This window comes from Myotis myotis, unplaced genomic scaffold (assembly GCF_014108235.1).
Source record: "Myotis myotis isolate mMyoMyo1 unplaced genomic scaffold, mMyoMyo1.p scaffold_m19_p_9, whole genome shotgun sequence".
Lineage (NCBI taxonomy): Eukaryota > Metazoa > Chordata > Mammalia > Chiroptera > Vespertilionidae > Myotis > Myotis myotis.
In genome coordinates, this window is record NW_023416401.1 from 53,141,447 (window position 1) to 53,157,553 (window position 16,107).

General features: G+C 46.4%; 1 protein-coding gene across 1 annotated transcript in view; it reads right to left on the minus strand.

Annotated features, from left to right (window-relative positions):
- The window catches only part of NEDD4L (NEDD4 like E3 ubiquitin protein ligase), a 297,127-nt gene extending 282,033 nt beyond the window's left edge, over positions 1-15,094 (minus strand). The window contains exon 1 of the mRNA XM_036322034.1: positions 14,745-15,094. Within this exon, the coding sequence (XP_036177927.1) occupies positions 14,745-14,792 (48 nt within the window). The 5' untranslated portion in view covers positions 14,793-15,094. The remainder of the gene's footprint in view (positions 1-14,744) is intronic.
- Between the last annotated feature and the right edge of the window lie 1,013 nt (positions 15,095-16,107).

Sequence of the window (16,107 nt, forward strand, 5' to 3'; positions counted from 1 at the left end):
CGAGCATTGGCACCAACCTCACTGCATGAGCAGATCCACTCTGAGCATCCATTTCTCCCTCTCTGCCACACACACACACTCAGGTATCTCCCAGCTTGAGAAAAACTTCCTCCGGGACCCATGTCCTTGCTTAGCTGCAGCCACATTTCTCTGCTCCTTTTCCCAGCAAAACCCCTTTGAAGAGTCGCCCCTAGACCTCACATTTCTTTCCTCTCCTCCACAAGACACCCATTCCCACTCTCCGGGCACACTTTCGCCCAGATCACCAAGGGCATCCACTCTGCCAAACCCACACACACTTACTGTCCTCCTAGCACCTGCCCTCCACAACTCTGGCTGCGTCCAAGAAGCCCCCCATGTCCTTGCCACTTTTATTGAGACCACATTCATTAGAGGTCAGAGGACAGCCTACCTCAGCAGCCAATCCTCCAAGGAGGGCAGGCCAAGGTCCTGCCCTTGCCCTCTCTCTAGTCCTCATCATCTTCGTGAGTCTCAAGGCCTCACATGCCAATCATATGCTAAGGACACTAATGTCCCATCTCTGGCTCTGACAGCTCCACTGGGTTCCAGACACTTGGATCTCTGCCTGCTGCCACCCCGTGGATGCTTAGTAGGTACAGTACTCTTAACCTAACAGACTTTTTTATTTCCCCCAATCTTGTCCCTCCCACAGTCTCCCCCTGACAACCCACTTAAATGTTCATGCCAAAATCTTAGGGGACATCTCCTATCTGTTCTATCAAATGCCAGGCAATTCCTCCAAATATATGCCAAATTCACTCCACTGCACCCATCCTTGAATCCCAGCCTGTCATCCATCGCCTCCTAACCAATTACAACTAGGGTTTCTTGAGTGGTCTCCTTCCTTTCACTCTTGTCCTTCCCCAACAATCCTTTCTCCACTGAGTCACTTCAAGTCACACATCAGATCCTGTCACTCCTGTGCTGAAAATCCTCCAAGGGCTTCCTAATGCACTCAGAAAGCCCCAGCGTCTCCCACTTTGTCCTGTTGTTTTTTGGTTTTTTTTCCCTCTGCCCTTGCTGCCTGCTGGTCCCCGTCTCCACCCAACACACTCTAGCCAAGCTGATTTTCTCTGCTCCTCAATCTTGTCCCTATCTCGGGGCCTTTGAGTTTGCTATTCCTGTCTGGAATATTCTATCCCCAACGCTGGAGTCACTGGCAACACCTCAGCTGAACTGCTGTATGCCATTACACTGTGGGTTCCTGGAGAGCACCTGCACCTCTACAGGGCCTGGGGTGCACTATGCCCCCTGAACCAGGACACGAAATTTGCAAACACGTGTCATAGTCTCTCCCTAATGCAGGGATGGCAAATGCTCAAAACACACATCACCCAGACTCACCACTACACCCACTCATTCCACATTTATGTTGGGCCTGATTCATGCTTAGAGGAGTTTTCTTTTGGGGAGAGATATGCTGTGCTGCCCAGCTTCAGAAACCACGTCCTATGTTTGGGGATTCCCCATAGTGAGCGTTTTGATAGGAGGCTGAGCCCACCCTCCCACTACAGAAACCAAAAGTTTAAACAGAGAGAAAACAAGCCCCTCACACCCTTCCCCCAGCAGCAAGGGCTGTGAGCACAAGATTGTGGTTGGCCCATTTGAAGTTCCTTCCCACCAGGGACTGAAAGAGGAAGAGTGCAAAAAAGAATCTGCAAGTATTTGCATAGCAGGCCAGGGACTGCTATCCTTAGAAAGGCCTGCATGGGAGGCTGGCTCTTGGCTAGCTTCTGAAAACTTAAACAGCTCCCTCCCCTAAATGGCACACATGCCTAGACTGCGTGCAAGCCATGGATTCATTTATGCTGAACACCTGCTTTCCTTCTAGGAGTCTGGAATTTTAGAACATGCCAGGCAGAGGGTGCTTCTGTGACCATCTATATCGGTGATGGCGAACCTATGACACGCGTGTCAGAGGTGACACGTGAACTCATTTTTTTGGTTGATTTTTCTTTGTTAAACGGCATTTAAATATATAAAATAAATATCAAAAATATAAATCTTTGTTTTACTATGGTTGCATATATCAAAAAATTTCTATATGTGACACGGCACCAGAGTTAAGTTAGGGTTTTTCAAAATGCTGACACACCAGCTCAAAAGGTTCGCCATCACTGGTCTATATATATAAAAACCTAAGCGACCGGATGACCTGACTGGACAACCGGCCAGTAGCTATGACGTGCACTGACCACCAGGGGGAAGACACTCAACGCAGGAGCTGCCCCTAGTGGTCAATGCGCTCCCACAGCGGGAGCCCAGCTCAGCTGAGAGATGGGAGCCAGATGCCAGGGTGACAGCTGGCGAGCACTGCTGCGGCAGCACCAGCACGTGCCTCTCCTGCGGACACTCCCCCTGCACACCCTAGTGGCAGTGGCAGGGAGCAGTGGCGGCAGGGAGCGGCAGGTGGAGCGGGCCAGGATGAATGGGCACAGCACCCAGCCCAGGCTCGGGCTCCTCCCTGGCTGCTGGCCACTTTGCGCACTACTTCATGCACTGTGTGGGATCTAAGCGGACGGTGGGTTGGAGTCCGATGAGCTGGCAGGTAAGGCCTGGCTGTGGCGGCGCAGAGGTCCACTGATCCCCTGGTCTATATATATAAAAGGCTAATATGCAAAGTGTCCCTCATGAGTTCGACCGGGAGACCGGGAGTTCAATAGCTCACTATAATGTGTGCAGGATGAAGGCAGGCCCTGGCCGGCAGCTGGCAGCCAGGGAAGGAAGGCCCCGGCCAGTAGCCAGAAGGCCCCGATTGGCCCTGATCGCTGGCCAGGCCTAGGGACCCTACCCATGCACGAATGTCATGCACCAGGCCTCTAGTCTCCAATAAAAGCCTTGAGGACTGAGTCTCTCATGAGAATCCCCATGGACAACATTTCATCCAGGTCTTTGCAACTACTGCTAGGAGTGCAGTGCATCGTGTGATGCCTCTGGGAGAAGCTCGAGCCTGGTTGTCTCCAAATTCATATTCCCTTTGCTGACTTACTTTGTTTTCCTTTCACTATAATAAAACGAAACTGTGCATACAGCAATGTCTTAGTCTATGAGTCCTTCTATTGAGTCACTGTGCCCTGAGAAGGGCTGAGGGCCCCCATCAGGTAGGAGAGGAGAGTTGATACTGCTGCAGCATCCAGATGGGGACCATGTCAGAGGGGGTTGGTGTCTGGAAGTCCCGAAGGCCCTCATCACATAATTCCTGTGGGTTCTCTGCTGTGATTCTAGGTGCCCAGCCTGCCTCGTCTGCCACCCAGGCCTGGCTCTCCAGCTTTCCAGGTCCTTCTGTGCTGCGTAAAACGCCTTTGATAAATCCCACTCTACTTCAATTTGGCAAAATCAGCCATAGTTGCTTGCAATCAAGAGTCCTAACCATCACCAATTTTGTACAAAAAGAAGTGCTACAAGTAAAATTGCAATGGCTGAGTTGGGGAAAGGGGTGGGGGTGTAAGGGTCCTATAAGACCCACAATCCCAGTCTGGGGAAGCTGGTCATTCTGAAAAGGCAGAGCCAAGGGAGCATGGGTTCAAGTGTCCCTGTTGTCTCTTAGACCCACATTGTGTGCCTCTTCATTCCAGGCTATTTTAAAATTGCCTCAAGGCAGCAGCAATGGGGATAAGCAGGGTATGGAGCCTGTGGTTAAGACAGAAATTCCCATTCCCAGAGATTTCATCTAGATAAGATCACTGGCTGCCATTACCAGCCCATGGAATTGACTGGAAGCAAACAAACCCGGATTCTGTTTTGATAGGCACAGTACTGCCAAATACTTAACTCCAGCCTATGGCTGTTTACCCCCAGAAGAACACCTGAAGCCCCAAGCAGGAGCCCAGGAGGCACTCTGCCAGTGCCTGTCCCACCACATGCAGCTGTAGAGGACAAGGACCAAGGGAGAGCCTCACACTGGACACAAACCAGCAGAGCCGGATGCCGCCAGACTGGCTGACCAATGCAAGGATTCCCGGCTATTCCTGTTGTGCCAGCTATCACACTGAGTTTTCTTTTTTTACCCCCTCTCCATATGGGAAGCTTATTGCAATATCCTGTTCCTTCTTCACCACTGTAGGTTGGATTTTATTTTTTTTATTTTTTTTTTTTTTTGGGGGGGGGGGGGAGAACATAACCATTTAGCCACAAGTCTCCATACCATTTTAAAAAACTCCTTTCAGATATAAGAGAAGGGACAACATATCACCCAGAGATCCTTGCACTGCTTAGATGAATATTCATTCGGTTGCCCACCTCGGGAATGGAAGCATGTGGTTTCACAAAGCCATGGGCATTTCTGAAAGTGTATAGATCTGAAAGCGGTTGAATTATCCAGAGAGTGGACTGTAGGGTCATCATGGACTTCACCCCAACTCAACGGGTGAACCATTAAGGCAATAAAAGCAATTCTACCTCCTCCTTCTCACTGGCTGGTTAAGGGATGAGCAGATCTAAGCCTCTGTGGGCCAAAGAGACACAAGATTTCCTCCGTGATTGCGGGAATGAGATTTCCTTCATCTTAGGAGAAAGCCACAGGAAGCCATTATCTTTCCTCCGCAAGGAGAATTTTTAAAAGAACATAGCTCTGACTGTCACTGGCACCACCCTCAGACAATGAGGCCCCTGAAAAGGGCCAGACTGTTGCTAGTAAAGAAAGAACTTGATTCCTTGATTATATCAGTGCGCTGGCACATGTCCTTATTATCCAGGTGGGCACTTAAGAGACACGTCATAACTGAACAAAACAGATAAGATTATAGTCTCCATGACAGCTATCAATGATCTACCACAATATATGGGCCACCATAATATATAAATTGATATTGGCCAATTCAAATGCAACAATTCTAAGATCCCAATCAACTGTAAACTAACTTTGGGGGGCTGGGGGAACTAGGGGAGAATGGTATGGGTGTAAGGAACCCACGACCACATTAAACATACATATCAATTGCAAGGTGCATCCTTATTTCAGGCAGTAACAAGACCTCTAACACAAAAAACAAGAAAACAAAAAGAGAAACAGGTCTACGTTTGATCACAGGCCATAATTTTCAGCATACACACAAGAAAATTTCAGAACACTACTGAAGATTTAAATTACTTTTATGCAACTGTAGAGCAGAGAAGGATGAAAATACAAATCTTAAGTGTCCATAGTGAAGAAAATGAAACATCTATTTTGCAAGCTGCAAGTGAAAAAAAAAAACAACAATCTACTTTAGCAGCTACTTTTTCTGAAAAATAGTGCTTTACCTGTCCCTCCACTTCCCACCTTGATGGTGAGCTCCTAAAAGGCAAGAGTGGCCATGCAATGACCTTGACATCCTTAGCCACAGAGCACAAAGCAGGCCCGCTGAGAAACATGCATTCAACTAAACAAACTCTATTAATATTTGTACTCCACAATTGCTCCAATTTTTACCCAAAGCTTGAAATATATGCAATTGGGAGGTTTCTTTCTACCTCACTTTTAAACTTTTATTTTAAGGGGAGGGGGGGAGTTCATGGTAGAAATATAGAAAATGTAAGCAAAAAAGATAATAAAAATACTTGTAATCCCTTTTCTCAAAGAATTTAACTACCAAGAACATCCTGGGATATAGTCCTAGTCATTTTTAACACTTTTAACCACAAAAGGATTCTACTGTTTTATAGAAACAGTGCACCCACTGTTTTGTAACTTACATTTCCCTCTGCATATGATATTACTGACATCTCCATGTTATTAAATATTCTTCAGTATCTCCCCACCCAAACCGCCATCCCCAGGGCTGCACAATACTCTTCACTACCTCACTTCCCCAAAGAGAGAAGGAAGCTCCTACCCCCAGCTTCAAGTGTTCTCTTTCACTAATAACAGTCCCTGAAAATTAACACAGCTATTCCAAAGACAGGCAGCAAGGCCCATACCAATTTCTCAATAATCAGCACACACACACTCAGAACTTAAAATCAACACACACAATTTCATTCCCTTTAGATACAACTTAATTCAAGTGCTACACACACTTATCCTCTGACATTAAGAAGCAGGGAGGAAATGTAGCCAGTTCAAAGTTCAAAAACCAACTTACTAATGGTTTTATGGTTGTGTCCAATTATCACTGACAGTACATGAAGCACAAAAGGAACGGAAAAGGGTAAAGGGAAGCAAATTTATTCTGTTTTGCTTTTTCTATAAACCTTACACTCCTTCCCCTTTCCAAACCAAACTGCCAAAGATGAAGTTAGCCCTATGATGACACCCAACGATAAATCACTTATTGAGAGAGAAAAAGTGAAGACTAGGAAAGGAAAGCACAAGTCAGAGGGATGTAAAATACAGCAGAGGAAATAGTCAATAATACTGCACTATGTATGGGGCCAAGTGGGTCCTAGACTTATGAGGGGGATCACTCTATAAATTATTTACATGTCTAACCTTTATGCTGTTCACCTGAAAGTAATAGGAAATGATACTGAATGTCAACTAAATTAACCATATTTTAAAGAAAAAATTAAAAACAAAATAATAGAAAAGAAAGCACAAGATTTTCAACAGATTCTCATCTTTGGATTCTAAAGGTAGATGAGAGATCAATAAGTATGGGGAACTTTTAACTTAGTGGACACACATACACACTTTTTTTCATTAATACTTAAAACTGAGTGCTTACTAAGTAACATAATTCTCTGCATAGCTGAGGTTTGCTTCCATTTTCTGAAAAAACAGACCAAAGTGATTTCCAGCATAAAAACAAAACAAAACTTACAAGGTAAAGAAAACCCACAAACACCTTCAGTTAAACAGGAAAAATTAGTAGAGTATCTTCACTTTCTACACTACCTAAGGCCCAAGGCTGTCTTCACTAGAGTCCTCATATTGGTGATATCTAACACAGTTGCCAAAATGTACATAGAAAACTTTACATCATATACATCACTAAAAATAACTCTCACTTTACATTTTCAAACATTAAAACAGATATTCAGCTGGGGCCACACAGTGTAGCCTCCCAGTAGGTGTGAATGTGCTGTCCCTCTTCCCAACTGTGGTTCTCTCTCTACTATAGGACCTCAACCTTGTGCTCCCCAAAATGAAAGACCAGCTTCGAAAACTCTTCTAGAGACACATCACAAAATGTGATCCAGAACTGTATCCAAAGAGATCAAGAAGAGCCAGACCTTGAATGCAGCTGAAAATGAGAAATATAATGAAAACTGTGCTAAAAGCAAGACCAAGACTTGGAGGTGCAATACAGACCCTTGTCTATGCACCAGTGTCCGCTCCCTCATCTGGAGTTGCCCAATCACACACAGAGGTAAACGGAGTAGTCTCCACCTGATAGACAGGTGATCCATCAAAACTTCACTTCAGCCTGGCCTAGGTGGCTCAATGGTTGAGCACAGACCCATACACCAGGAGGTCGCCAGTTCAATTCCCAATCAGGGCACATGCCTGGGTTTTGGGCTCAATTCCCAATAGGGGATGTGCAGGGGGCAGCCAATCGATGTTGATGTTTATCTCATCAATGTTGCTATCTCTCTCACCCTGTCCCTTCCTCTCTAAAATCAAGTTTTAAAAAACATATTTAAAAGAAACTTCACTTCAGGTGCCTGGGAAGCCATGGGGGATGGGATACCAACCTAACCAGCAATGGGTCAATTCCTGGACTTGTTCATCTCCTTCATGGACCACCATCCCTACAAGCTCTTCCAAGTCCCACCTTCACCGGTGGCTCTCACATCACAGCCACAGCATTTCACACACACACACACACACACAAAACCTTCTGAATGGCTCTTTTTTTCTTGGTTAGTAGGAAGTAAAAAAAGAATACTAGTACAAAAATCTCTCAGAGGACGCTGGCCTGCCAAGGAGTCACCAAACACTGAGGATGATGACAGCGAGGAAATCTGATATCCTCACCATTAAACGTGCCAGTTCTAAATCAATACAGGACTCTGCAGTCAGGGACAAAAAGTGGACTAAAGTGTCAATTTAAGCTGGTTACCCCAGACACATTTATGTAATATGGCTTTTGCCACCTAAAGCATTACAGTAATAGTCAGCATTCAGGCCACTTGGGTCCAGAACAAAACATTACAACTATAAGAAGATCCTAGGTATTCATGAAATAAGGTCACTACCCCCACTTCTCTCTGCTAGAACCTGAGCCATGTTCTGTCTAGCCTGAGGAATCACGAATGCCTCCAGCAATCAAATACCCAAGAGTGGTGATAATTATTACTTCCTTCTCCAAGTCGGTGACAGTAATTATGGAACGGTATGTACAGCAGAACTAGAATCATTTAGAAGTCCCTATACACCCAAGAAGAAAGGAATGGCAGAGTTCCAAAGGACTTTCTCTGTGTGTTTGTATGTTGCGGGGGCTTTTTACCCCAAATCCAAATGCCTCTCCCTCTCCCAAATTTTAAGAAGCCCTTGGTAAGGGGAACCTTGAAAAACTTGGAAAACAGATGATTCCTGATGTTACCCACAGTGAGAAATACTACTTTAGGTAGTTTTATTAAATAAATGATTTTTTTTAGTTTGTAGGAAAATATTTTCTAAATCTAGTTTCTTTATCCTCATCTCTAAATTATATTCTCATCTCCATATTCCACCAGCAAGCAACTCCCAAGCCGTAACATCAGTAAACAGTAAACAGTACAAACATTGCCACCTATGGTCAGAAAAGGAAATATTTGTCTATATGTGATCTGGAAAAGAAACAACATAAAAACAGAAAGTAAAATTTGGTCACACTTCTCGCACCCTTCATTAATCCTACCACCCTCATACTTATCAACATAGTTACTTGTATATTATTTTAATCCTCCTTAATCCTGATTGTCAAGAGATCAATATGTAATTTGCTTTATTACCAATTAATAAATCAATAATACAAAAACACTTATTCAACGACCTACCGCATCAAAAAAAAACTTAAAAACTCTTAAATTAGGAGTTTTACTGTTGCTTTTTACTGAAGCTACTTATCTAGGACCCAAAATCCAAAGGCAGCATAAAATCTTTTTAAACAGAACTTTTAACTCAAAATAAAAATTTTAATATGGTCTCAGTCTATCAAAGAGAAATTAGTTTCTTCCACCAGTCACTTACTACCATGTTTTTATGATGTTATTTAAATACCTGAACATTACAGAAAGGTTATTAAGTTCGCAATAAGCATCAGGTTTCTTCTCTCAGTGAATGCAAAAAGCAAGTTAGCAGGAACTCCACAGTATTGCTGTGATGATGTCACATTCGAAAAGCATTTCTTCCTTGAGATTCTGCATTATCTATCTGATTATATATCAAGCATATAGAGGCTTCCAGAATCCAAAAACAACTTTCTAAGAAGCTTCCTGGTGATGTGGGCACTCGGGGCCTTGATGAGATGCCGAGTGCCAGTGGCTTCCCTTTAAATTATGTTCTGCATAGTCAAGAAATGGCAGTCATCTGAGGATTCCCATTTTGCCACTGTCCTCACCCCTTTGAACAAAATTATGTTTGTTCCTTAATTCAAAGGAACTACTTTTCAGCAACAAAATAATTCAAATAAACATTCTAATAAAACTGAACAGGATATAAATTAAAATGCCAATTTCTAACAATTCCACAGAATCCTTTAATAAAAATCTGCTCAGCCAATGTGGCTCAATGTTTGAGCATCAACCTATGAACCAAGAGGTCACGGTTTGATCCCTGGTCAGGGCACATGCCCAGGGGGGGCATGCAGGAGGCAGCCAATCAATGATTTCTCTCATGATGTATGTTTCTTTCTTTCTCTCTCTCTCTCTCTCTCTCTCTCTCTCTCTCTCTCTCTCTCTCTCTCTCTCTCTCCCCCTCTCCCTCTCCCTCTCCCTTTCTCCCCCTCCCTGCCTCTTTCCCTCTCTTCCTTTCTGAAATCAATAAAAATACATTTTTTGAAAGAACATAAAAATCTAAAGAGAGTAGAATTTAAAACAATACATATTTGCCAATTTTAAAACCTGCTTTGAAGTGTCACAATAAAACCTAGGCCCTTATAAGGTTTGTTTCTCAGATACAAGTAAGTGATCACGACTTGGATTATAACTAGGTGGAGAGTACACCGACCAGCAGAGCTAGGTCTGACTCAGGCATCTGGAATTGGAATGAATGGGCAAGTCTTACCGCATCAAAAAAAAAACCTTAAAAACTAGAAAACTGCCTTTCAGCATCCACCTTTAGATCCAAATGATACCTAAACTGGAATTTCTGAAAGCAATCTTGCAACGATTTTTTTGTACAGCTGCAAGGATGGCGTGCAGGGTTTCCCAAGTTATCTGTTGAAAACACACACACGGCCACTTTTTGTAAGTTAACGACTCACCCAGGCTCCCTGTTTCTTCTCTGCTGTGCCCAATTAAGAGCACTGCCCTTCTTCTAGCCATTTTCTCAGACAGCAAAGCTGAAGTCTGACTAGCAGGTGACTGAAAAGTGTTGACTGATTGGGGGTATTGAAACTGAAGGCCCAGGGTTAGCCCACATTTCTAGTTAGAGTAATTCATGAATCCTAAAACATCCTTGTTTTCATATTTTAACATCTCTGAAATAAAGATGCTTCAGACAATCAACAGTATATCACAGTTTGACAGCAAATTTTTTCAGAATGGTCCATAAGATAATGGTGCACTTTAAAATTGACAGCATCTTAGAGGAAATATGATTATCTATGTCAAAGGTCAACCTTAAATGTTTGTTATAAAGTGTTTGTAATAAGCACATGAGCAAAGAGGACCCCAACACAACAGGGAGCAGTGGACTCGGTGGCAACTACACAGCGCCGCTGCCACATCTCACAGGCCACAGTTCAGACCCACTAATTGTTGCCAAGTGAGAACGAAGCCCCAGTGAAGTCAGATTTTTACCATGTTCCATGAAAATTCCCAAGCTTTAAAACACTATGGAGACCATACTAAGCCGGGCTCCTGATTAAGTCTGGTCTAGAAGCCTTCAGTTTATAACCCTTGACATTTACCTCTGCCTTATGTTATCTTGACTAATCTAGCCATGATGACCTTTCAAGATACTTGGAAGAGAGGGAGCATGTTAAAAACTAGGGCTGTGGACTCAACAGAGCTAGGCTCAAATCCTGGCTCCATGATTTACTTGCTGTGTCCTTATATGCATCACCTAACCTCTTTGAGTCTCCAGTCTTCATCTGTAAATAAGAGCATACCTCACAGGGTTCTTATGAGAATTAAATGAGGTAGCATATGCATAAAGGCTTAATACAGTGCTGGTGCAGAGAAAGCATATGAAACAGTAGCCCGCTATCCTTATTTGTATAAAATGAGGAGAAGAGTGTGGCAAAGAACCATCCCAGGTCAGCCTGGCCTTCATTTCTATGCCATTTGCCTTGTTCTAACCACCAAAAAACTTTTAAATACCACATCTAATGAGAAAGCTGTCATTCAAACTTTCACCCCCTAGAAAAATCTTTTTAATAAAGGATACCTAAAATGTTGTAATAAAAGATTTCAGAAGATTAACAGTAACGGTCGTGATTCAACTGTGCCAAAATGTGCTTCAGACTGCCAAAAAAATAAATAAAAACAAAAATCCAAACAAAACACCACCAAGGAGCCAAGCCAGATGCAGAAACTAGTCCAAACTGTTCTGATTTCAACCCAAATCTGACCCTGGGACCTGAATAAGAAGTATTGTTAACTTGCTAATCTCTCCAACACCAAAAATACTTCATCTGATGGCAATTTCAAATTTGGTTACCTAAAATAATTCGATTTAAATCAGGGTGAATATGAACTCTACCTCACCAGAGGAACGTCAGGCAGAAAGGCACAACAAAAAATAAACAGCTCTCACACAAGCAGAACCCACATTTAATCCCTTTCATTCTACCCGCTGGGCAGACCTAGAAACAATGCCCTCTGTCTTGGCATCCCTTGTTTTCTGGGTTAATGCGATGCCTCACCAGCAGCAGCACTCAGAGCCAGAATCTTCCTGAGACGGGATCTAACTAAGTGCTCTCCAAATATACAATGCTTTTCATCAACTTCCAATGAAAATACCTGTTAGTATGGATGCCTCCTTTGCTAAGAGGTTTACAAGGTGGCTCTTTTCTATAGCAATCAAAGTATCTCCATGTGTGATGTTCCGCAGCACACTGAGTGTGTGAACTGAAGTGCATCCGTACTTCACACGCCTTAGGAATCAACCCTGCCATTGGTTATCTGGCATTCTACTTTAAGAGCCTGTTAAAATCTCCCACTTGTTTCCTTACATGGGTTAATTCAGGGAGATGAAACAAGCTATGCAAATTCAACAATTCGTTGTTAACATTCTCTGAAGGCATTCCCTGATTTTCTGGAAGAAAAACCGGACAGCCTGACACCTCCCACAAAAAGCAAACACCACAGGGGGGCTGGGGGGCCATGGGGGGATAAGGACACATATGTAATACCTTAATCAATAAAGAAAAAAATTTTAATTTAAAAAAAATTTTAAAAAGCAAACACCACAGAAATATGAAATCATCAAAACAGCCCTGCCTTATTTTTCACTGGTAGAAGCTGAAAAAGAAATACAGGTGTGACTTGTCTTTTGTAAAATAATGTGTGAGGAACTAAACAGTACCAGCAACATGGCCATCACTCAATCAATAAAATGTCTTCATCACCCCCTTGTTGTTCCCCATACAGCCCAATACCCCTCCAGCAACATACAGGAGTGAACCCAGTCATATACATTACATGCGCGCGCACACACACACACACACACACACACACACACAGATCCTCTTTATATTCCATCCTTCACTTTCCCCCTAGACACCAGTTAAGATCCCCAGTCTTTATGAACTCATTCAGACAAAAGTGGCAAGATGCACTCTAGGTAGGTTCAATGTAAACAAAGGCCAAACAACAGTGACATGCATGTGATTCATTTAACCAGTTGCATTTCCCAAAAACACTTGTAATTTTTTTTCAGGGAGCTGTTAAAAATAATCATGTGATTTTTTAAAAGACCTAAGATGCAACTCCGCTGTCTCCATCGTCCACAACACCTCAAGCTCTTTGTTTAGGAATGTCTGCATCTCAGCACCTTTCTAAAAGCTCCCTGCCTGCCCTCTGCTGCCCCTAATTAAATGAAGAAGTACAGAATGAAAGAGAAAGCTATTCAAAGGGGAAAGAAGCCAGAGAGAGAAGCCCCTGGGCGAATGAAACAATATTACTTATTACCCATCCCCAGGTACCTGCACACACACACACACACACACACACACACACACACACAAAGCGGGGAAATTACACGAGCACAGCACGACAAAATAATCAAAATGTAAATCACACATTATTTGCATTGTGATCATTCTTTGATAAAATACCACAGCATGCTTTCCCTTGGACCGTTAAGGGAAAAAAAGTCACACCCCCAAACACCCTCCCCACCCTAAATTACCTATTCCATTACACACTTACATAGCACGCATACACACACACCGTACCAGAGTTCAAAAGCTGGTGAGAGAGAAGCCATACGTGGCTATGTGTCAGATAATACCCTCTTCATTAACCCCGCCCCCATCACCAGAGAAAGAGGGGACCTCAGAAAAGAAAGGAGAGGAAGAAAGAGAAATCCTTGAATTTCCAGGCATCAACTTTTCATGAAATGCACAACCAGGATAGGAAATACCTCCCTGCTGAGTAATGCTTCATGGGTTGTACATTCACCTCTCGAAAGGGGCGCCAGACCTGGGCGCCTACCGGCCAAAAGGCAAACCCCTCCTACCTGCTCCATCCAGCCTGCCTGTCAAGCCGCGCCAGCGACAAGCCTCCCACCCCCCTTTTTGGCAGAGCCACACACCAATGAGAGCGGAGCGTGGCTGGGCGAGAGGGGGTTAAGCAGGGATTCGGTGGGATCCTTTCAAAAAGAGGAGTGGGAAACCGCGAGGAGAGGGTGAGGGTAAAAACAAAGCCCTGTCCAGTGAAACCGACAGCCTTAGGGGCGTGGCTTATTTAATTTGCTTTATTAATAAAAGAGATCGATGGAGCTTCCGATTCTCCACCGGTCCCGGAGGTGCGAGGTTCTGATCCTTGGGAGGAAAAAAAAATGGCAGGGCTGCAAGCTTCCTCCAAGTTTCCAGGAGCACCTGCCACCGTCCTAGACCTCCTCCCCCCACCAAAAAGACCCCGAAATCCACACTCCAGGCTTTAGACCCTGCAAGACAGGACACACACACACAGCTCCACGCGTTCACCCACTCCCACCCAGCCGCGCACACACGCAGCAGACCACTTGCTGACACAAAGTTCCAGGGAGGGACAATTCAGGTTCCTCCGGGCCCGGGGTCTCCAGCCCCACCTCCCCCCAGACGTGACACACGTCATGGACTCCCAGGCTGCAGGGGAGAGAGGCGGAAAGTTGCCCAACAGCCCGGGGAGACGCGGCTGGGAGAGGAGGGGGAACTCGTGGGCAGAGGCGCACGAGCCTCCTCCCACCCAACGGCGGAACGCGCCAGTGAACCCGGCTCCAAGGGCGTCGCGCCGCTTTATTTACAAACAATGAGCTGGGCTGGGGGGAGGGGGCGCCGGCGTCGGGCGGAAGGGCCGAGCAAACCCCCCGGGACCCCACTCCGGGGCGCTCCAGTGTTGGGGGCAGCCCTGCAGACGCGGGCAACGCGCACCCCCGGGGTCCCCATCCCCTGCCGGCGCGGGGCAGGAATTCCCCGGGGAGTCCCGGGAGGGAAGAGAGAGCCGCTCACCTCGTCTTCGGAAAGTCCGTAGACCGGCTCCCCGAGCCCGGTCGCCATGGAGCCGGCGCCCCGCGCGGGTCGGAGACGCTCCCGGGCGGCTGGGCTGCGGCGCGAGCGGCCGAGTCTGCACTCCTCCTCCGGATCTCGCCGGCCCTGCACGCGCCCCGCCGCAGGTGAGGAAGTCCGAGCGAGAGCCGGGGCTGCGGCCGGCGCCGCTTCCTCCCGGAAGGCTGCGGGTGCGACTGGCGGTCCCAGGAGCGCGGTGCAGCGGCCGGCAGCCCCGGCGCCTGTCCCTGCGCGCGGCGGCGGCGCGGAGCCCGCCGGGCTTTCCTTCCCCGCGGCCCGCGCCTCGCGCCTCCCTCCCGGCTCGCCCGCCCCCTCGCTCGCTCGCTCTCTCCCGGCCCCCGCTCTTTCCGCCCCCTCCTCCACCCCCTCCCACCCGACGCCCAGCGGGGACCCCCCTCCTCGCCGGGGCGGGCACTCGCGCCCCCAAGCCAATCACAGGCCGGCTGGGCGGCAGGCCGCGGGCTGCGGGGGCGGCGGAGCTCTGCCCCCACGCCCACCGCACCCCACCCGCCGGCCTCCCAGTCGCTCCGCGGGGCTCACGCGGCGCTCCGGGCCGCGGGGCTGGGGAGGGTCCGAGCGGACCTGCCCTTCGGAGCCTACCCACCCCTCTCCGGCTGTCCCTCTGCTTTGGGGAGGGGGCGGACTGGCATTTGGGGACGCTGAAGGCATAGCTACAAGAAACACGCAACACTCAGCCCATTCATCTTCCCGTGGCCTTTTTACCAGGAGCCTTGAGCTTGCCGTAATTGTTAAAGGGGGGAAGGTGGGTGTTTCTAGACCCCTTTAAATTACGGGCAACCCCCCAAGCCGGACTGGGCTGCATTGTCAGCTCCCCTGAGCCGGTCCGCCTGGCCCGGCCGCCAGCCGGGAAGAGGCTGCCCCGGTGTGGCCGCGAGTCGCCACTGCCTGTGTCAACCTTACAGGGAACAAAACCAACACAGCACCCTTCTGAGTGCACACCCACCCACTCGAACACAGACAGCGTAGTTCTTTGAATAAAAGGCAGCGTATCTGTGAGCCGCACGTGAAATAACACACTCAAGTTTAAGGTGATTCTCTGCATATGCAAACCATTATTAAGATGTCTTATTTGCCACTGTAAGATTCTCTCCCCATCCCAGCTACTGTTTCTCTAGCGAGCATTTCATTCAGTCCCTCAGCTTTATAGGAATGCCAGAGACAACTTTAAATAAGTGGAAGAAATTCATCACTCGACTTTTTCAGGAAGAACTTTGTTAAATTTAGAGGTGAAATGCAGTTGTGAGTATAAACATAAATAAGCCGAACATGCTATTTGACTTTGAAA